The sequence below is a fragment of the Athalia rosae genome, chromosome 2, assembly GCF_917208135.1.
Source record: "Athalia rosae chromosome 2, iyAthRosa1.1, whole genome shotgun sequence".
Classification (NCBI taxonomy): domain Eukaryota; kingdom Metazoa; phylum Arthropoda; class Insecta; order Hymenoptera; family Athaliidae; genus Athalia; species Athalia rosae.
In genome coordinates, this window is record NC_064027.1 from 30,461,201 (window position 1) to 30,482,940 (window position 21,740).

At 41.1% G+C, this 21,740-nt stretch overlaps 7 protein-coding genes across 10 annotated transcripts; 3 read left to right on the forward strand and 4 right to left on the reverse strand.

The window, feature by feature from the left end:
• The first annotated feature begins 2,372 nt into the window (after positions 1 to 2,372).
• On the forward strand, positions 2,373 to 6,208 carry LOC105688334. 2 transcript variants are annotated; one of them, XM_012404520.3, is made up of 4 exons: positions 2,373 to 2,511; positions 4,057 to 4,335; positions 4,431 to 4,835; positions 5,225 to 6,208. In XM_012404520.3, the coding sequence occupies exons 2-4, from the start codon at positions 4,093 to 4,095 to the stop codon at positions 5,891 to 5,893; spliced, it is 1,317 nt and encodes a 438-aa protein (XP_012259943.2). In that variant the 5' UTR covers positions 2,373 to 2,511; positions 4,057 to 4,092; the 3' UTR covers positions 5,894 to 6,208. The 2 variants fall into 2 exon arrangements, with proteins under 2 accessions (XP_012259943.2, XP_048507225.1); XM_048651268.1 differs by lacking the exon at positions 2,373 to 2,511 and adding an exon at positions 2,761 to 3,577.
• On the reverse strand, positions 6,029 to 8,207 carry LOC105688337 (mitochondrial thiamine pyrophosphate carrier-like). The gene is made up of 4 exons (XM_012404523.3): positions 7,870 to 8,207; positions 7,559 to 7,711; positions 7,241 to 7,443; positions 6,029 to 7,100 (listed from the first exon to the last, which is right to left on the reverse strand). The coding sequence occupies exons 1-4, from the start codon at positions 8,008 to 8,010 to the stop codon at positions 6,650 to 6,652; spliced, it is 948 nt and encodes a 315-aa protein (XP_012259946.2). The 5' UTR covers positions 8,011 to 8,207; the 3' UTR covers positions 6,029 to 6,649.
• Positions 8,208 to 8,339: 132 nt separating this feature from the next.
• Positions 8,340 to 11,477, reverse strand: LOC105688332 (ATP-dependent RNA helicase p62-like). Its single transcript, XM_012404517.3, has 7 exons — positions 11,329 to 11,477; positions 11,091 to 11,178; positions 9,728 to 10,780; positions 9,467 to 9,645; positions 9,332 to 9,391; positions 9,024 to 9,269; positions 8,340 to 8,948 (listed from the first exon to the last, which is right to left on the reverse strand). Coding segments are annotated over exons 2-7 (1,644 nt in total). The 5' UTR covers positions 11,093 to 11,178; positions 11,329 to 11,477; the 3' UTR covers positions 8,340 to 8,844.
• On the forward strand, positions 11,329 to 15,241 carry LOC105688331 (DIS3-like exonuclease 2). Of its 2 annotated transcripts, XM_012404515.3 has the most exons (9): positions 11,329 to 11,589; positions 11,669 to 11,988; positions 12,062 to 12,822; positions 12,894 to 13,155; positions 13,233 to 13,753; positions 13,848 to 14,142; positions 14,220 to 14,410; positions 14,486 to 14,768; positions 14,842 to 15,241. In XM_012404515.3, the coding sequence occupies exons 2-9, from the start codon at positions 11,692 to 11,694 to the stop codon at positions 14,926 to 14,928; spliced, it is 2,697 nt and encodes an 898-aa protein (XP_012259938.2). In that variant the 5' UTR covers positions 11,329 to 11,589; positions 11,669 to 11,691; the 3' UTR covers positions 14,929 to 15,241. The 2 variants fall into 2 exon arrangements, with proteins under 2 accessions (XP_012259938.2, XP_048507220.1); XM_048651263.1 differs by having other exon boundaries at positions 11,329 to 11,988.
• A 139-nt stretch (positions 15,242 to 15,380) lies between these two features.
• On the reverse strand, positions 15,381 to 19,534 carry LOC105688330 (E3 ubiquitin-protein ligase MARCHF6). Its single transcript, XM_012404513.3, has 7 exons — positions 19,323 to 19,534; positions 18,501 to 18,932; positions 18,089 to 18,419; positions 17,611 to 18,014; positions 16,884 to 17,540; positions 16,369 to 16,822; positions 15,381 to 16,301 (listed from the first exon to the last, which is right to left on the reverse strand). Exons 2-7 carry the CDS (start codon positions 18,885 to 18,887, stop codon positions 15,565 to 15,567), a joined length of 2,970 nt encoding a protein of 989 aa, XP_012259936.2. The 5' UTR covers positions 18,888 to 18,932; positions 19,323 to 19,534; the 3' UTR covers positions 15,381 to 15,564.
• A 63-nt stretch (positions 19,535 to 19,597) lies between these two features.
• LOC105688338 (uncharacterized protein C7orf50) lies at positions 19,598 to 20,781 on the forward strand. 2 transcript variants are annotated; one of them, XM_012404525.3, is made up of 3 exons: positions 19,598 to 20,035; positions 20,105 to 20,264; positions 20,331 to 20,781. In XM_012404525.3, the coding sequence occupies exons 1-3, from the start codon at positions 19,851 to 19,853 to the stop codon at positions 20,646 to 20,648; spliced, it is 663 nt and encodes a 220-aa protein (XP_012259948.2). In that variant the 5' UTR covers positions 19,598 to 19,850; the 3' UTR covers positions 20,649 to 20,781. The 2 variants fall into 2 exon arrangements, with proteins under 2 accessions (XP_012259948.2, XP_048507230.1); XM_048651273.1 differs by having other exon boundaries at positions 20,105 to 20,243.
• LOC105688339 (thioredoxin, mitochondrial) lies at positions 20,711 to 21,673 on the reverse strand. The gene is made up of 3 exons (XM_012404526.3): positions 21,353 to 21,673; positions 21,054 to 21,177; positions 20,711 to 20,989 (listed from the first exon to the last, which is right to left on the reverse strand). Exons 1-3 carry the CDS (start codon positions 21,520 to 21,522, stop codon positions 20,864 to 20,866), a joined length of 420 nt encoding a protein of 139 aa, XP_012259949.1. The 5' UTR covers positions 21,523 to 21,673; the 3' UTR covers positions 20,711 to 20,863.
• Positions 21,674 to 21,740: the final 67 nt, after the last annotated feature.

The window sequence follows — 21,740 nt, forward strand, 5'->3', positions numbered from 1 at the left end:
CACGGACTACAATATTTCGACTCTACGATGACTTAAAAAAAAAAAAAACCGGAAAACGGTTTGTATAATATCTCAATAATCGTCGCAAATATGCGGAAGTAATTCATGCATATTTTATTGTTTATCTCATCGATATTTTCTCCGCAATTTTTATACACGAGGGATAGTCTAGTGTCGTGTATTTTATTGTAGCTGATGTATGAATTCGACTTTCATATACATAATAATTACCATCGCAGGTAGTAATGGTAACGACTGCTGTTAATTGTCTAATTTTTTATTCGTCGCACCATTTGGACATTTTTTATTTTTTTTCACACCCTTTTTTCCTTTTTTTCAAATCGTTATTATTCATACACGCGTATCATATGACAGCATATAATTACGTGCATAATACTTTTTTTTTATTTTAGTAAACCGTGCGATTATGTTAACTATTTATGCGTATGTACAATAGTTAGGTGTACGATTGCGATAACGCGAATATTATACCCGTGCTTTTTGAAACGAGATACTCTGCACATAATATAAATTATTATGCTGCGACATTTTCGCACACGGAGTTTATGTGTTTGAAATATGACTGAGTTGATTGAAAACGTTGCGATAGATTTATAAAAATCGGAAGTTACTTGCAACGAAGGTGTACTAACGGAATGGTACTTTGATTGTTATTTCATCGTTTTAATCTTTCAAGATTTCTTTGGATTAAATAATGTAGATATGGCAACGGTTGGGGAGGACATCGAACCCAAATTTGTTGGCCAGTAGCGGTGATATTAAAGCAGATATTATTTTTATTAACGAATGCGGTTATGCGAGATTGATCATCGGACATCTCGCTGCGGATTCGAAGATACTGGTTTAAAAAAAAGTACATCCCCCTCCATTTTTCATTACGCCTTTTTTCTGGTTCTCGCCAATCAGTTGTTGAAACTACGTGTTTTGAGATTGAATATTTTGCTAGAAGTTGTTGATCAACTTACGACAGCGTAATGGAATACCTGGAACATCATCAGTTTCCTCTTCATTCTTTGCTCCTCATTAAGGATCCTCAAGGGTGGAGGACTCCAGCATCGCTGTACACGATACACCGTACTACAAATTTTCATAAAAGAATGATTATCCTGTCAGCTGGATAACGATATTGAAATAACAATACAATAACTGTGAATCCCGATTTCCATCCTTGATTTCTTCCAAAATCCTTTCACTTACTTGTAATATTTTAATGGCTGATCATGAGTAACCGAAAGTGCAGCAGCAGCCAACGAGAATATTCGTTGAATCGTGAAGTGATAGCTGATTTGAAAGAATTATTGAAAGATACTCACCACAAATTTGATCCCTGGATGGCTGGATCGCAATTTCTTTGAATTCGTCGAGTTTCGATGGTTGCCGTGCGCATCGCAAGCTCCATATAGCTGTAAGCCATCGCTTATGGATTCCACGTTCTCCCCTAGGCAACTGTAATAATACAAAAATCAGAAAAATTTTCAATACTCCTGTCCGTTCGGTTTCTTACAATCCATATGGGCAATGTCTCGAAAAGCGTCTTGAAACGTAAACATGTGCGATGAGCTGCCCGCCACCAGGCGTTTGAAGATTTTCAATGCTGATTTAATTATACCTATAATTAATTAGATCCAGAATGGAAGAGACTATTTTAGCATGACTTTTACCCAACAACAAGTCCTGAGTAATTCACATAACTTTCTCCCGACGTTAATGAAGAGTTTGCTATGCATAAATCTGCATTCTTATTGTTATGAATTTTATTTTACTTTATAATCCTTTAGTATCCTGAGATACATCCCGTTAAAATCCCAACGTGTAGACGTCTAAATAATGTAATGCGTATAAAAACGGTCAACGATCCCTCACAATTGGACCGCGCAATGCATGGCAAATTGGCATTGACTTTCGCAGGGATCGCAGTGGGATTTTACGCGAACGGCGTGACGGGCCCGTAAAAACGATGGACCGATAAAATTGGCGTTTTTGGCTGGCACTGCGAGACCCAGCGCGATACGTGGCACGCCTTCGACCGGAATCGTTGCGAGTTCGCCAAGAAGTTTATTGTTGTCGGGTAAAAGAACGCGAATCTTTCTCGCGGTTTGGCGGATCGCGCGAAAGTAAACAATGCGTCTCAACTTACGGGTATGAGGCGGTAGATATGTCTGGTGCCTCGGCGTGTTCCATCCCAGATACCGTGCCGAACTAGATCCGGTCGGTTGCGAACTGCCCGCAGCAAACCCTCCTCCGAACTCCGACGATTCGCGGGACAATAGGACCACGTCTATTTGAATCGCCTCCAGAAACCGAGGAGCTCTCGTCAGACTTTCATTGTTGCGCGTGCAGGAGGTGCTCCGTGGATATCTGAATCGGAATTTTTCTCACTTGATTTTTCTTAATTTGAAACGGATTCTATTTCATTCAATAATCTCTCGTTTGACTTCTGCAACCGTGCTAAGGATACTTGAAGCAGGAGATCGAACGCAGTATACGAAGGTCAGTATCGTGAATTTGAAAAAAATTTCAATCATACCTGTGTTGTTGTGACGATCGAATATGGTAAAAGAAACACAGCCACGCGTGGAGATACAGGGATTTTAGCGACGTTTTCGCCGAAATTTTTAGGGAATATTTTTCACGAGATCCATTTGAAAGTGTACCTATAGCATATAGTATAGGTTTCTTCAACGGCCCGTAACATCCGCAGCTGGTTTTGCTTGGGAGTAACTTTCTTCGAAATAAATGTGTGAGTTGTTTACGCGTGTTAGCGATTAATTACAAAACAAACTCATACAGCACGTGTTACGTACCTCAATTACAATCGGGTGGCCCAATCCGAAGCGATCATAGACCGAAATTTGCTGGCGTTTAGAACCTTTGCGCCAACTGCAGTAGCGATGTAAAAAAAGCCAGCGCAAGAAAATAGGAAAGTAAAAGATAACCAGTCACGCGGACCCGCGGCCCGCATCATTTACATCATCTGAAATTAAATAACCGATGCAGATTCAATTGTATAAAATTATTATGTCAAATGTGATCTTGTGAAAGAATAACATTGTGGAGGGATTTTATATTTCAGATCTGCGAAGAATAGCTAGCTCTCCCGGCGCTTGGGCAATCGCCTTATAGGTACAATAGTGTGGATTACCTTACAATGGACAATAATTCAATAGTTTCAATCTGTGGCGAATCAATTCTCCGAGAAACTGCTGCTACCGCAGCTGCAATGGTGATGAAAATCTACTTGGCATCATTTTTTTTTTTTTTTTTTCTTTCTTCCATTTTAAAAGTGAGAATTGCCAAATTGGGTCACATTGTTGCAATTATTAGTAAACATTTTGACATGCATGGTGCATGGCATGCCCATATAGATATAGTTATGTACGGTATATAAACCAAATTGTCCGTCGAAATTATACTTCCTGGTTTCACCAGGTAGCTTCTTGTCTCTTGGTACGTGTCGTTACCTCGGGAAGTTTGCATTCATGCTCTGTTTGAGCGGGTGCTGTGAATTCACCGAGTTTCTACAGGATATGGTTCCAAGATATTTTAATGGGCCAAAGTAAGTATGCAACAACGTTGACATTACATTACTTTGATAAATCGCATGGCAAAAAGCAATCGTCAGTTCACATCATTCGGATCACCCGATAAAAATGGCTAGGTATACTGCGTAATTTACCTTTTATTTTGCGCGTTGTGCTTCGCTTCCCGTGTTTCGATTTCGGAGCACAGGCTTCGGCAATTTGTCGATGACGCTTTTACACGAATCAGTAGCGGCAAAGAGTGGAAAACGAATATGTCGCTGACCTTCTAACGAAAACTATCCATATCTTAATTAACAAATCTACGAACGTTACGCTTTATGCGCTCGCTCAGACCCTCGTGCTCCGAACAGCTGCCTATGGAGAAAGCTCATCCTCATCCTGTACTCTTCCGGGCCGGAGTCTTAGGATACACTCGCGTACTAGTCTTATTTGTATCAATATGAATATACTCACAATTTCGCGAATAAGAGAGATGAATGGTATGTTCATTCAGTTGCGCTTCGGCTGGCCTACCTGAAGAATAGTCGAGATGCCCGCGAACGTACCGACCACACTTTTGCTGATGATTGCGTCGATGGGTTTGGCGAAGGCAGCGATAGGAAATTGGGAAGGATGCGGTGGTCGCTTGGAACGCGCCTTGGATGCCCTCAGGAGAGACTCGACGAGAAGGACGCGCCTCAAAGACGATGATCACGTGGAGTCAGGAATCATCTACCAACAGATCCTTAGATCCGCTCCGCTGGAGATGACGGTGTCAAGAGTCAACGTTAAGGTACAATGAAATGATCGTTGGTGAAGGAAATCAGAATAAATCTTTCGAACTCACCAGGGTTTTCATACTCTTATATGGCACTTTTGATTTCTCAGCTCCCTCAGGATACCAGGGGACGGGGTGGTCCTTGGGCACAAGTTGAACGCTGCGTTTACGAACCGAGTAATAATTCATTACAGACACGTTTAAGTTTCAACGATCTTACGGTCTCGGGTCGGGTTTCTCTATTGCCATTGGATTATCGTGCTCCTATCCCTGCAGAATCCTGCAGAATGACCCTTCGCCTTAGAAGGGCAGGGATAGACTTTTTCACCAGCCCAATCGCCAGAGGAAGAGGGCAGATGCGAATTCGCACCGAATCAAGTTTTTTGGAACCCCGTTTTGCATCCATTTACGCCTTCGGATGTAGACCTACCCGTGGTGATAAGCAAATCAAAAGACAGGATAAATGGCCACCGCTCCAAACAATACTTAGCAATTCACCGTTAACACTGGATGATGTAAGTATGCCGAAGAGCATTTGTTTACAACCATACTAACGGACAAAAACTTCGGTAATTTTGAATAATTATGTGTACGCTTGCGCCACAGTTAGGTTTTCGAATCTACGATCAACAGCGCTGCATTGTTACTACTCACGGAATGGCGGGAATTCTTGTAAGGGTTGCGAATGGTAGCGCCCCAGCGGGAAAAACTGTCCCTATAATCGATGCAACTTGAGTTGCAGCGCATCAAGCGCGCGGTCAATTCAAATTCAAATTGATAAACACCGCCGACCCTTGTATTATTTCTTCTTTGTGCATAAAATTGCTAGAACATTGAATAAACCATGCACATTGCATTATGAAACTATTCAATTCAAAACCGTACAATATGATGATTTCGATAGGTCACCGATGCGCCTCTGGAGAATCAGAATAATTCTGACGATTACCAGGGTGCAGAGCCCCGCGGATTACCCTCAACCTTGACGGAGGAGGATATCGTCGTTGGCAAAGAAACTCGAAAGGCCAGAGATCTTTTCGAAACTGATTTGCGCCCTGGAATCTGGCGCAAGAGTGATTGGGTAACACGCTCCTCATCCTCCTCTAGGAGGCGAAGAAATGTTGCAGACATCACCCCTCAAGACTTTGCTCTGGCCTTAGCAAAGAAGGCCCGCTCTCTGTTATCGGAGAATACAGAATCATCTACAAGTCTACCGAAGCTATCTGCAGCAAAGAATCTTCAGAATTTCCATGAGAATAAAACAACCATTACCGGAGAGAACTTGGATCTGAAGATCAACTACAAACGTGAGACCACTGAAGCACCAGACACCGAAGAATCTCAGAGACCTAGGGAACTTCTGCTTGAAGAAGATCTCGATAATATCAACTTGGCAGAAGATGACTTTGATGGTAGAGGTTGGCAGGTCAGGGAAGGCGTCACTCGAGAAATGGAAGATGTCTTTTTGAAGGGGGCCAGCCAGGCCTTGACCAGCTACATCGAGAGACAACTTCACCCTGCCATTAAAGAGACCCTGATGCTATCAATGGGATTCACTGTCAGTTATGGGTAGAATCAGCATTACTTTTGATGTGATGAAACTAGGGGAGTTCACTTTGAACAGACTAGGTTTTTTGGTCGGACGCTCAAAGTCTGTGAAAATCAGCACCTTTGTGAAATCCGTTTTAATTATTCGGTGTTTCACAAATGATTTTTTAGTCGTAGCTATTTATTTCAGTTGTGTACGTAGTGCGTACATCTTGGGTAGTGCATGCTTGGTTATGTACAGCCTGTGTTCAGCACTTGAGTTCGCCTATTTTAAGCATACGGCATGCTAACATTATGTACTAAATGACTAATCGTAATAAAGGATTATTGAAAAAAAAAAGAGAAATCTTGGTTATTTGACAGCTATCTCTGGCATCCGTTGCAAACAATTTTTTCGATAGCAAAGTTTCCCGATATAAAATGTTGCAAATATAATTGGATATGCCTAGTCAACAGTTCTGAGATTCCTAGTCAAGATTCGAAATATTATTACGTAATATAATCTAAGCTTAAAAGGAGTTGCATCATCAAAAGCGTAAATTAGGAAAAGCATAGTACCACTATCTATGATGGTACAAAATAAAATAAAACCCGTGTAATACCAGAGTCTCAAGCTGCTTTTCAGATGCAAATCACCAGAAAGTAGAAATTAGGCAAAAAAATGAATAACGTGATAGCAAGTATGAAAATCTGCAAGACTCAAATACCTTATCTGACTAGAAATTTGCGAAACTTTCGAATTACTTTTTCAGTTCCTCCTTTGCAATTTCATGGTGAGGAATTATCGTAAAGATTTAAGGAGGATTAAAGCCTGCTCATATGCTGTGAAATGTAGGGCAGTTGTAGCAGCAGCCTTCAGCTGGCTGGCCCAAAGTCCTTTAAATAAACCTCTCAGTCCTTCTGTCTTTGCACTGACTACGAGGCAATCGATGAGTCCATTGCAGCGAAAGAATTTTCCGAAGCCTTTTCTCCCGTGTTCGAAACCCTGGATCTGTAACCTTTTTCTAGAAAGATCTAGCGGGTAAATGACAGTCTTGGCAACTAGACCAGCTGCACTGCCAGCTAACATCGAACCACCAAAGGTGGTTTCTGAGTTGTTGGTGTACTGCCTGTAAACATCCACAAAGAAAGCATAGCAAGCAAATTGTAGTCCGGAATGAGGGGCAATTTGCAGAAGGGTTGGCGAAAGCCCACGAAAAAATGTCCTCAGTGTTTCAGTCCTCAGTATTTCCCTGAAACGGTAAAACACAATTTTTTAATAATTATTGACAATCTGATAAAATATCGAGACTGTTCTCAACACGTGTAAATGACACCAACTGAAATAATCTGCGGCATTATCTTTGTGAGCTATATGCAAATAGACTCTTACATGCCGCAGTGTAATATCCCTTGATACACACGGTGATTGGAAGACTGAGCAACTAATCTTGTTCTTACAGTATCAAATGGAAAAGAGAGGATAGTTGCAAAAACACCAGCCCCTGCTCCGGCAACAAAATGCATCATATGCTGCCATCGATCGTGAAAAGTGTATTCGTTTGCCAATTTACTCAGTGCATTGTACGAAGAAAACTGCAGACAGATAATACTTCATTTAAAAGTTGATTATAAAGACTCCCACGAGATACAAATTGAGATACGAATTCACAAATAAATAGAACCTGGAGAGCTATAAATGGTTCCATACCTTTCCCATGCCATAAACAACAGAAAGTAGTTGAGCAGGGACATGGCCTTTCCATAATGCAGAGATTCCTTCTTCTTTCACAATGAGAGCAAAGGCTTGGGGTATGGACTGGTATTTGCTCACATGATGGTGCGCTATGGGCTCAACCTGAAGCTAAAATGTGGATAACCATTCGAATGTTGTAAGGTTTTTATTTCTTTTCACAAGACTCATATTCCATTCATCACAGAGATCAATTTTTATCGACTGTCATCGCTGTACTGATTCTTGAGATGATACGAAAATTGGGATTCATTATTTAACATTTAGACCTGAAATCTGATTTTGATGACATCCAGGGGTTGACAGGTGAAACGGGTGACAAAACCACTAACGGCTCCAGCTATTGCATGGTCAGTGTGCGACTGCGGTTGACCCGCAACTAGCGTATTTTCGCTGCTGTCATCATGCATTTTTCAAGTGGGGAGCACATGAAAAAACTACTAATCCAATACTAACCAACACCAACAATCTATCGCCAGTTTAAACTTTAAGTATCGGTCAAAGAGTCTATCAAAGTTTGGATTTCCTATAAGTCGCACATTATATCACTGTGTACAGATCCACATTGTTTTCGTGTTGTAATTTCACCGATTTGTGGCTAGTTCGTGAATTTACCGTTCGGAGCACAATCCAATAGCGAGTGCGAGTTGAGAACGGCGCGTCACGTTGATATCGTGGTAAATTCAAATAAGGCTGGTCCATGATTTGTATGGATTTGTTGGACTGAAATTGCGATACGCATGAAGGAATACAGTTTTATTTTATTACCACATCAATACATAACAAAGAGATCAGATTAAGTAATTACTTAAATACTTGCTTGATTCAGCAACAATACTTTGTACCCCGGAGGAGTCAGAACCAAATAGAATATTCCAGACTGATCCGGATAAATGAATACTGAAATGTCAGAGTAACAGCCTTCGAAAGATATTAAATCTAAAACATACAGCTATCATAAATAATAATCGTCTAGTGAGAATCAAATCCGGCTTTTGAACGGCTATCCACAAATAAGGAAAACTTCCAAGATAAATATTTAGTGTTTACATGGCCTAGTATTTGAGCAGCAAATCTTAGGTGCTGTTCGACTGACAATGAGTTCGACGAGTTGTATGGCCTTCCTCTTCACAGCATCACAATTAAATTTGTGAGCCTATCAAATAAGAGTCTCGCCGATAGACCGATCTTACTAGTAGCATACATCTACAGCAACTACTAGTAACATTTACGGTGAACTAAAGTCAATTATAATTGTTGTACCCGTTGCTGCGGCCGCCGTCAAATCGCCTGTGTCCTCCCGAATAATTATTTTCACGTCCCCGTCCGCCTCCGTACCCCCAACGATCTGAAAATGATAGAATTAGCATCATTAACCATGCTTAACGAAAATGAATGAGCAGAAAATCAATGGGATTGTCACTTTTGCCACCATATCCTCCTCCGCCACCTCCTCTCGACGCCAACTCGCTAAGTTTTGGATTGATGACTTGGTTTGCTTCCTGAAGCACATTAACCAAATCTTTGGCTTGTCTGCCGTTTTGAGGAGTGAAAAAGGCGTAGCTCGTTCCTGTGCTCTGAGAACGTCCGGTTCTACCGATTCGGTGAATGTAGTCCTCGGACGAAGAGGGGTAATCGAAATTGATCACGTATCTTACATCATCAACATCTAAAGAAATCGGATTCATTATAACGTCAATTTGGGTAAAATTAATTAAATTTTCAGCTCACCTAGACCTCGAGCAGCGACGTCAGTTGCTACAAGGATCGAACCTTTCTTGTTCCTGAACTCTGGAAGGGTTTACGCTAATCAGACGAGCTGCACGGATTGTATGATACCTGAGCTCAGGTTTTTAACAATATTACCTCGAAGAACGTAATCTCGCTCTTGTTGGGATTTGTCGCCGTGCATGCAAACCGCTGGCCATCCGTAGCGTCGAATGTTTCGAGTGATATTCTCTACTTTCTTCTTGGTCTCCACAAATATAATCGTCTTTCCTCCATCGTCATTTACATTGCCGATCTCTTGCAACAGGCTGCCTAATCTGCCATAGAAAAATAAACAATATGAACATCAATAATGCTATCAAAAGGAGCAGAAACATTTGATTTTATTCAGCATCTAACTTAGTTTCTTTTTCGTGTTCTTGACAGACGTCGATGATCTGCAAGATGTTGTGATTAGCGGAGAGAGTTAATGATCCAATGTTAAGTTGCGTGTAGTCTGTTAGATATTCTTCAGCAAGGTTGCGAACTTCTTTGGGCCAAGTGGCCGACCACATCAGAACTTGTCTGTCAGGTCTGATCTGCTCTATGATTTTCCTGATTTGTGGTTCAAATCCCATATCCAGCATTCGGTCAGCTTCATCAAGAACCAAGTATGTGCATCTCCGCAAGTTGGTTGTTCCTCTCTCAAGGAAATCAATCAAACGACCTGGAGTAGCGATACAGATTTCAACACCTCGTTCTAAATCACGGGCCTGACCTCCTTTGGGGGCTCCACCAAAAATGCATGTATTTCTGACATATGAGAGAGACCCAAAATCTGTGGCAACAGTCTGAATTTGTTGGGCAAGTTCCCTGGTTGGGGCAAGAATCAGAGCAATAGGTCCATCCCCGTGATTTAAGGGTTGTTGATTATTTATGTGAACTATAGCTGGCAGAATGTAGCCCAGAGTTTTTCCAGAGCCGGTCTGAGCAATGCCAACCATATTACGACCTGACATTGCAATTGGCCAGCCCTGTGCCTGAATAGCAGTTGGTTCTGCGAATCCCTGTTTTCTAATACCCTGCATTACGTAGTCAGGGAAGTTTCCTTCCTCAAAATATTGGATCGGATTTGGAATGCTGTCACCTTTGAGTGTTATTTGTTTGTCACCTCTATAAACTTCTACCTCTCTTGGCAGACGGCTAGAAACGTTTGAATGTGGTATGTAGAAGTCCTTCTTGAATGGCTTAAGGTTTTCGTAATCCCAGTTTGGTTTTTTTAGGCTACCGCCACTGTGACTTCCACCACCTCGGTTATTACCACTGCCAGTACCTCGACCACCATAACGTCCACCACTACTACCACTAGACCCTCCGCTACCTCCATACCCATTTCTTTGTCCCCCAGAGCCTCCACCACCAACCCCACGACCGCCACCACTTCGATATCCCCCACCTGATCCTCCGTACGTCCTGTAACAATGTTTGATATTGGTTTGGAATTGCAATTGTCAATGTCATGTATTAAGCTAGCCGATTCATTATTCCATGGTGGGTGGGTAAAAATTGCAAAAGTCTGCCCATTTCTGATAAAATTAAAAGTCTCGCAAGTTGGCGGATTATGCTCGATTTGCTGTTTGAAATTACAATTGGAGCATTAAGTAAAATGGCAGCTGCATCGATTTTTACGTTACGGGACTGTCAGTGAATATTCTTGGTCAGAAATACGAGATGAAGGAGCAATTAGAAGTATACTGGGCTGGAATTAAACATTTATACTCACATAATTAGTTTTTTCAAAGTCCTAAGGTCCGGTAACGAGTTCTTACATGTAGATTCAACACTCGTCAGCTAGCACCGTCACGACTCGTCTAGAAAAGCCAAAGATCGTTCGTTCAAGGGCAGTTTTTAAAAATGTAGTAATACTTTTTGAGAATTTGAGTTATGCTCGGTAAATCATAACTCAGGAAATAATTATAGTAACATCAAAAATTCAAGAATGCATAAAATTTCACTCCTACCTTTAAAGCGGCGCCGAACAGAAAGGAAAGACGGAACAGAAGAATAGAAGGAGCACTCGTGACATCGGAACCACGAAACTGGATACGGAACTTGACAGCTTTGCGTCATGCCACAGTTTTGTACTTACGTACTAAAGTGTAACCTATAAAGAAATTGAGCAACATTATGTAAAATTTAGCAACTCGGTTTATTTCTGCTGAAACACTGGCATTCAACGTCACTCGTTCGTCTAGATTGCGGCACAGTACATTAAAGCGATAGTTGTATTTTTATTTGATTTTTTTCACTATTTTTTTTTTTAACAGTTCATTTATACAAAAATCATCATTCTTCTGTCAGCGACTGATTTTCAACATCTTTCGATGAATGAGAAAAATGGGCAGGAGCCCAAGGCTTCAGCAGCCACAAGTGGCCCCAAAAAAATTCGTCGAGGCAAACGAGGGAACAAAAAACCTGATCTCCATCCCCTGGAACAGTTCCTTCTTTCCGCTGCCATGGCTAAGCTTGAAGTAGCACCCAAAAAGAGACAATTGCGAAGACCGAAAGTACCTGAGCAAAGAGTACCAGTTACCATTGAACGCCACAATATAAGCAATGTTGCCGCCGCTTCTCTCACTCCTTCAGCTGTTCAATCAAAGGCTACACTTTCACAGACGCAGGTAATTAATGTTTACCTACACATTGCATTGCTGATCCTGTCAATTTATTCATTTATGTTCTTATGCCCAACAGATGAACAAGACAAAACCCGATCAAGGAACTGAAAAAAATTCAGTGTATTTCAGTGATAATTCTAATCAAAGGTTGGAAGCTAATCTGGTAGTTCAAGCTTCAATGTCGACAAGGAAGCAAAAAACAAATTCAAGAAAGGAGAAAAATGAGATTTGTAACATAACAGAGAATACGAATATTAAGGGGGAAAAAAAAAAAAAAACCCATACCAAAACCCAAACTTCTGGCATCGACCAGAAGAATCCAGAGAACAATAAGTTCCCCGATTACATAGCTAAGAAAACTGCACGATCATTATTAGCAGCACAGAAGCCCTCAGAAATCGAATACGTTGAAGGAAATATAAGAATAAATCCGAAATTCTTCAAAGAAGCTTACGTACCGATGTTGAATGATGAAGTAGATCTTTTAATACATGGTCTTCTGGATAGAAATCGGGCACTAGAAGGAGACTTGGTGGTAGTTAAAATAAATCCAATGGAAAAATGGCATGGATTGCAAACTTCAAGAGTACAGAAGACGGCAACAGTTGTTTGTATACTGGAAAAAATTCATCCTAGAAAAATAGTTGGGTTCCTGAAACCGATGGCAGACAGAAACACACAAATTGCTCTGTTTGCACCAAAAGATCACAAAGTACCTAGATTGAACATCGATCGCAGCTCATGGCCTCCTAATTTTGATAAAGATCCAAATTCATTTAGTAATACAATGTTCTTGGCAGAAATTGTGTCATGGAATGACGTTCGATTTGCACGTGGGTATGTGTCTCATTTTTCTTTTAACTCGAAACACCCAGTTCATAGATTTCAGTCTTTCGATTTGACTTCAGGAAGATATTATCCGGTATAGGTGAAGTTGGGGACCTGAAAGCTGAGTCATTGGCAATCTTGCTTGAAAATGACTTGGATGTAACTCCCTATGCGCCTGAGTTGATTAAAGATGTACCACCGAGCAACTACCAGCCAACTCTTACCGATATCGATGGGAGAGAAGACTGGAGGCAGAAGTGCATCTTCACCATTGACCCAGCAACTGCCCAAGACTTGGATGACGCAATGTCATGCAAACTCTTGGAGAATGGAAACTATGAAGTAATTACTTTTTTTTCATTGTTTCATAATTTTTTTGCTCCATTCGAATCAACTGGCTAAATTCCAATTACTTATAGGTAGGAGTTCATATATCAGATGTGACGCATTTTCTCAGTGCATTTTCTCCTCTGGACAAAGCAGTCGCTAAACGTGCAACAACAATATATTTATCAGACTCAGTCTATCACATGCTTCCCAAACAGCTGTGCAACGTATGCTCCCTGCTGCCAGGGTTAGACAAGTTAGCCTTTTCTGTGATATTTGAGATGACGCCAGATGCGGAAGTAGTCAAGCACAGATTTACTAAAACTGTGATAAATTCCTGCTGCCAGTTGGCCTACGAAGATGCTCAGATGATGATCATGAATCCAGAGAAAGAATGGTCACCTGAAGAGTTTCCAGAGATCAAAGGACCTTACAAAGTATCGGAACTTTGCATTATAGTAAACAATCTAAACAATCTAGCAGTCAAAATGCGTGAGAGAAGATTGAAAGAAGGGTCGCTAAGGATAGACCAGATGAAATTGCAAGTTATCGTTGATAGAGAGTCGGGTTTGCCTGTTTCGTTCACTGTGGAAAAGCGCGAAGACAGCAACAAGTACGAAACAATCATATATTAGAGAAAATTCTTTTCGTATACAGTTGTGCCATCTAGTCTATTATTTTCGATTAATTATTCTCTTAATTTTCAGGCTGATAGAGGAGTTCATGTTGCTGGCTAATATCACTACTGCGAATCATATCTACAAAAACTTTCCAGACGTGGCTCTACTGCGTTGTCATCGACCTCCTTTGATGCGTTCTCTTTCTGAAACCCAGACTATGCTTGCAAAGCTTGGAATACATATCGATATAGAGAGCGCAGGAGCCCTGCAAGCGAGTCTGCTTCACTATGAAGCAGACCTCAACGGCGCTTTTAATAGGGAGAGTTACCTCGCTAGCGTCAGATCAATGGTCTTGTACGCCCTTTGCGCAAAAACTATGACGGTCAGTGGTTAATTGAGAATCAACTTTCACTGGCCCAAGATATCTAATGCCCCTCATGCAATGATTTCTTCCTACAGCGTGCTAAATATTTCTGCACATCATCTAAAATGAGCGAATCCGACTCAAGACATTACGCTTTGAATGTACCACTCTACACACACTTTACATCTCCGATTAGAAGGTATCCCGATTGTGTGGTGCACCGATTATTGCACGCATCGATACAGAATGAGGCCATACCTCATTGGACTCAAAAACTTTGTAGCTCGTGAGTTTTTTCTTCGGGATTCCGTGAGAGCATTCCATTTTCTTTTTGCTACATATTTTATTTTCACAATTACAGAATTGCTGCAAATTGCAATAAGCAGAAGCTCAATGCCAAACGAGCACAAGAAATGAGCAACAACTTCTACTTGACATATCTTCTTGGGCTCACAGGACCAGTCGACAGCACTGCCATTGCCATTGACGTGAAAGATCGTAGCGTCGATGTCGTAATTTGTAATATGGGGATCACTTTACGTATTTACTGCGCTAAAATAGAAAAACACGCAACAGTTCATCACGCGAAGGATGACGATGTACAAACATTGACGATTATTTGGAAGAAATCCAACGTGACCCAGGTATGTTAAATAAAAATTTGTCTTCTCACCTTTAGCATGATCCGTTTTTCTGATCTTTAATTTGTGTGTCCAGGTAATCAATATCTTCAGCATAATGAACGTTCGCGTCTGCAAAAATCCGACGACAAAATGCCTGGAGGGAGAGTTGTTACCACCGTAACATTTAGGCTTTTAATTTCTAGCATTTTTGATACACCGAGAATGGTGCCGACTCTGTATACACAATCATGCAAAGAGATATTGTAATTTGTAACCAACTTTTCTTATGTTACATATGTACATATAATTACCTAGTATGTACATACGTTCAGGTGATTATTTCCAACAACACTTAGAATACATTTTTATTTTATTATTTACACTCTGTATCTACAGTGCGATGTTATACCTGAACCCATTTCCTTTTGATAGATTTATAAGCTAAAGCTGCGCATTGTACAATAAACTAAATCAACTGATTAAAACTGACTTCTGGAAAACCGCTTTAATTTTATTCAGGATATGGCATCTGTAGTTTTGCATGGTTCTGCAAACGAATTTGTTGTTTTTTTTTTTTTTTATTCTACAACAAAAAAAGGAAGGTCTGGATCGTGAAGTTTTTGTAAGAAAAAAAACAGTCTTTGTGATTTATTTAGATCCGCTTACATAAATATATTAAGAATATTAGAAATTGAAACATATTTAACGTAAGTTACGAATTTTAATAATTGAATAATATGGTTTCTTTACTTGATTAAGAATGTACACGAAGCTAGCCTAGGTTGCTGTTCACTATACGCGTATGGGAAGCATAGCGTTAGCTAGATCTCTGCTGTTGTTGCGCTTTGTTACGATGTTCGTAATTAACGAGACGTTGTCCAACCAAATACTTGTCATTTTTAATATGTTCGTAAAGTTTTTTGAATTGTCTGACCTGGAAACTTATAACTATGCAAACCAAATTCACCAAGAGTAAAAATGGGTAGAGACGTCTTGCGATCAAAATTTGTGTTTGTAAGTTTGAAACGAATAATGGAATTATGCTGTGGGCTACCGCGTATGGGATCGTCAGAGCGAGACCAAAGCAACAAATCACGGGAGCCGCTAGTTCTGTAACAACGAATTTCAAATCCATTTCTCTAATACCGTCATTGTATGCCCTCTCAATTGCAAGACGAAGTCGCCATTCGGGCCCCATCATCATCACCGCCGTTGCTATCTTTGTGTAAAGCACCCCCAACGCCCAATCCTGCCATACGAATAAAATGGGATTTTGTTCCAAGGGGACTCGCAGCGGCACGACTACCACCAGCTCCAGAAGCAGACCAAACAGCAGTGGTATAACACCCACTAGGAGGACGAACGCAACGGAAGCCTTGAGTCCCAGTACTGCCCAGTGTTTGATTCTGTCAAAAACTGCTCTTCGACCTCTTGGAAGCCAGGATAAAGCAAGAGCCAATCCCCGAGCCGCGGCCCAACAGACATAAGTGCCACAGGCTACGGTATATACTTCGTGAACTCTCCCAGAGAGCGTTACCACAATCTCCCCTCCATCTGTATGAAACAAACATGATAATGTGCTCGGCAAAATGACCAAACTGGATTCAACGGAAATACTCACCAGTTGCGGCTAAAGCTGGTATAATCACAGGTGGGGAAGGAGCAGGTGCTCCAACCATCCAAACAGCCATTACGCGACGCCCCAACCAAACAGGCAAGGTCATTGCCACCAAACTTGCAACGACCAGAGATATGCAAACGCAGAGTAGAAGGCCGATTAGCCTGGCAGGAAACCAACGGGGTTTAACATATGGTTGGAAACCAACTGGTCTTTCACGCTGCACGAGAGCTTGGTGGGCTGCAGCTAAGTGAGGATGCTGGGGTTCGTCGATCACCGCTGGTTCTGGTTCATTGCTCTGGTCTCTGAGTAGGTAAGATTGGAGATCCAGAAACCAAGCCACCACCTTGCACCAACCTCTAAGCAAAGCCTTTAACCAGGTACGGGTGTGCGACTGCTCCAGCAGTGCGGGAAGGATCACTTGCAGCAACAATAACTCCAATGAAAGTTCGCTAACCTATTCAGAAAAAATATTGCTGACAAAATTGTGCCATGACAATGGGAAACTTTCTGTTTACCTGTGCTTCACTCTGAACGGTGACAGTGTAGGGAAGGAAACCTGGCCAAGCCCATCTCAAGATTTTAACGGGTAGCCAAAGCATGAGAAGGACAACGGTTCCAAATATCACGGCAGATCCGACAAGTCTCCTGGCATGTCTGAGCAGTGGAAGATGGATCATCTCTTGTATGGGTGAAAAATCGGGATCGTTCAAGTTTCTTAAAAACCACAGAACTCCAGGTCGCACTACTTCTCGAAGCAATAAGATGAATGAGGCGAAGTAATAAATGTAGACCATTCCTACGAGCCAGTGGATAAACATCGATGTTCCAGGTGCCAATTTGAACGCAGATTCTCTGTCTCTAAGACTGGCGTCAAACATTGCAAGCGAGCAAATGTCCAGCCACCAGCCACACACCAATGGCAGCACTCCTATCTCAACAACAGAGAGTAAGGAGACCTTTACCACCACATAACAAAGGCCAAGAACTCTCTGTGATCGCTGCAGACCGAGCAGCGCCGCTAACGTGTGTAGAACTACCATGGAAACTGCAATGACGCAGTAGCCGCAAAGTGTCGTAACTAGACCCTCGAAGTGTGATGCTGTCACATGTTCCTGCAGACCTATCCACGCTATTGTGATATGGCCAATGTGATAAGGGCAGAATGCAAACACCTGAAATAAAATCAGGGATTAGGTTGATTAATTCAATTGAAAGTTTTCTTTTTTTTTCTCATCCACTCACCAGTATGAACAAAGTGTTCAATGAAACGACCCAAAAAACATGCTCGAGAAAAAGGAGAGAGCCATCTAATCCAAGCAGACGTTCCCACGTCAACTCTTCTGCAGGCCTATCCCATTCCATTGGATTCCAATTTGCCTCTTCAGCTTCTCCCTGACCTTGTCCTTGGGCACGCCAACCTCCGCCAGCCTGTACATTAGGCTGGGCGCCATCGATTCCAGGCTCATCTCTTGGAGGAAATGGCTCGTCTTCTCTTCTTGCAAGATCTGGTTCTCCAACCCCAGGTGGATTGATTGCATCATTTTCCCCAATTTCTGGGTTTTCAGGATTCTGTAGAGGACGTGGATCGCCATTATTCAGCAGCTCTTCGCCTATATCTGGATCCAGCTCGATTTCGAGTTCATTTTCTAAAGAAAAGAAGAGACGGAAAAATTATTTTCAAAAACCATATTTCCTATAAAAACAGTATCTTGGAACTAACCTTCAATAGGCGGCAATCTCTCCCGCAAAAGTGGCGGGTCTTCTACAAAAGGAGGTACATTATTATTGTCTTGAACTTGTGGCTGGTTGGCTGCAGGCTGATCTTGGTGCTGTTGGCCATCCTGAACATCCCTGTGAGGAGGATTATCTACCGGTGGTAGCTGAACATTGTCCCTTTCAAGCCAGTCAGGTCCGCCAGCATGTAGTATTTGCTCCCGCAACCAAATCAATCCGATGAAGCCAAACAGCGTACAACTGACAACGAAGCACCCATCAAACACATCCGAAGACAGATTCTCTGTTGATAGCATGTCCACAGGCAGTGACATAATCTGAAAATCATGGTAGATGAAACGTCAGAATATTCTAATCTAATAATTCTACGATGTATGACAATTATTCAAACTACTAACCCGGACTAAATCTAGAGATCCACTGAATAGAGTCTTGTAAGTACGGTAGGCAGTGAGTGGAACTACTCCGAGCCATGCTATGGCTACGAGGGTGTAATGTAACCAATATTTGACAGCTGTGACAATACTTGACAGAAGCCCCCCAACAACATCTTTCAGAGGAAGACGTCTTGGCATATCGGGACTGTAAATAGGTGTGAAAGAAAAACGGTATCCGCATAGCTCGCAATATTCTTTCCTTGAGTATCTCATCCACTGCAGTAAGCACTCTTGATGTATCCATTTTATGCTACCAGTGCATATACAAGGATGGAATAACGGTCTATCCGCCAAACCCTCAGAGCGACAGACTCGGCAAATGTCTGAGCCTAACATGTCCTCCGTCATGTTGGTTTTATTTTTTTTAATTATATGGGATGCGCTGACAACAAGCTGGAATCACAATAAATAGAATTAGACATAAATACAGTCATGTCAAATTAATACTGAGAGACATCTACTTGACTTGGCTAATGAAGAATCTCTGGTCAATGATCTCAGAAAAGTAATGGATTTTGTAATTGTGTTTTTTTCAACTTCACAGCTAAGGTGGTTATCTTGGTGGTAATGTATCAGTGTCTAGAACGAGATGGGAAATGTTTACCTCGTTGAAGGTGGAGGGAAAGTCTCTGGAGCATTGTACGGAGGTATAGGGGAGATAAATTTGAGTGAATGTCATAGCTTTGAATATGTATTTATATTATTACATAATAGACGAGTATGGATGAATCCAGAAATTGCATTGAAAACCATGATAGTCATGCATATAGCCAGTATACATACCTCAAAGGCAAAACCTAGAGAATGTGTCACAAATATCTAAGCGCTGGAAATTCGCCGAGCCCGACATCGGAAAACTATTCTGAAGGTATTATCCGTCTGGTAGACTAGTGGATGCGACGATTTTACTCACGAACTTTTATAATTAATTCGTATACCCTGAATCGAAAATTATTCGTTGATCAAAGTCGCAAAATATCTACTGCTATTTCCAGCTGTCCCCTGTATTTCTACAGTAGTGCCAACTGTCAAAGAAATTATCTTAATTGCGATTGTAGCTGAGTGGACATGTAGATTTTTCCAGATTGCTTTCGGGTGCGGCCCCCTTGTGGTTTTCGTGAAAAACACCTAGCACAAACTACACGTGGTGTCTACCAAGGTTGACAGAGAACGCAGGGCTGTACACCGTCTTATCCCTGCTGCTCACCCTCCGTTTAAGAAGAGATATGTTATAATTAACTTGTCAGAGAAATAAGAGAAGTTACATTATTTTTCATAAAACAGGCAAACATTCTGACAGATAACACCGCGATGTCTACCGAAGTAAATGCACGCACCAAAAAAAAGAAGGTTAAAAAAAACGAATTGCGCTCGCAAGACCCTGCTAAGGCACATGTCTCAGAAGATGAGAAGAAAATTAATAAAAGAAAAAGGAAAAAAGCGACTGATGATTGCTTGGGAGATCAAGGTGACTCCAGTAAAATTCAGAGCCAAAGGTTTGTTAGTAATATTTCTGTAAAATGTAGGTAAATCTTGCTTGTCTAATCAATTTCCATTTTTTTCAGAGATCAAAATATCGACAGTGATGACGGGAGTCCACCCAAAAAACCGAATGAACCATCTAAACGGCAAAAAAAAAGAGAAAAAGCCATGCAAATGGTTGCTCAACAAAGAGAAACCAGTAAACTAGAATCTACTCAAAAGGCATTGAACTATCTATCAAAAGTTGGTAGAACTAGAGATTAATGCTGTGAAAAACATTTTCTAGCCATTAACTAATGTATTTTGCAGTGGAAACATGCCAGGAGTGAATGGAAGTTTGAGAAGCTAAGACAAATCTGGCTGACAGATCATTTGTTGGATGATAAATCTGTACCCGATTCTATGTTCACCATTGCATTGGAATACTTTGAAGGGAGTAAAGGAATGGTCAGGACACAGTTGATAAAAAAAATGATGGATGTTATTAAAAATGTAGAGGATCAACAACAGATAGAGAACAAAGATGGAGACGGAGACGGAGATGATGATAAAATTGACGCCACACAATCCCCAGAATACCAGAGAGCACGGCAAATTGTGCAGGCTCTACCAACAGACATTTCGTAATCAGGTAACTGATTATCAATTTCAAAAAAGTACAGGACAAATTTTCCTATGAACATCCGACATATACAGTGAATATTTATTACATTTTATTATGTTACACAATAAATAAAACTGCATCTATTTTGTTACAATAGGTGACTTGTCGAACCTCTTTCCTTAGTGTAGTCGGTATAGGAAGTATTTAGTACAGGAAATACCGTAGGACTAAAAATAATTTACAATTTTTTCGAGTCCACATATTTATCTACAAATTGGCGCAGCTTGTCCGTGTCCTGTAGTCCAACTATTCTTTCCAACTCCTTTCCATCCTTCATCGCAATTAAAACCGGCACAGACCCCACCTGAGAATTTTAGAACAACGTGAATTACGTAATCCCTCTTCTTTTGCTCTAAAAGTACACAAACCTCATAGTTTAATGCCAAGTCTGTGTTCTCGTCAATATCAACTTTAGCAAGTATAATTTTTCCCTGCTTTTCGGCAACCACAGACTCTATTCGTGGGGTCAGCATTCGGCATGGATTACACCATCTGTCGAAAGGGATAATATAAGATTAGCTAAGAAGAAATGAAATAGAGCATGGATGAAAGAAGTTTGAGAAGACTACTTCTGGATTGTGATATATAACATTTCTAACCTAATAAATAACCGACTGATCTCGTGTCAAACGATGACGATGATTGAAAAATATATTTTCGTACTCACGTAGCATAAAAGTCGACGATTACAGGTATTTTTGAATTTTTCACACGTTCGTCAAAATCTTTGGGATCTTGAACCGTAAAAGCAGCTTGAATCGCTGGTTCTTGTGCCGGAGCATTCGCGAATCCCCGTTTAACAACATTTGAAAATATTCTTGTTGCACTGCGTAGCATCGTTTAGTTTGTAAAGTTAGATATGATCTGACAAGACTGCCACTTTTTTGAGATGACGTTCACGAAAGAATTAGGTAAGAGAAAGAAACGAGAGGCTCAGTATGAGTTCAGATATCTTTTGTATCTGGACATCCAACTATGATGTGATGCAATATGATGATGATCCATGCGCATTTCACTTCGAGCATATACAGTTTAGATACATCTTCACGATAATA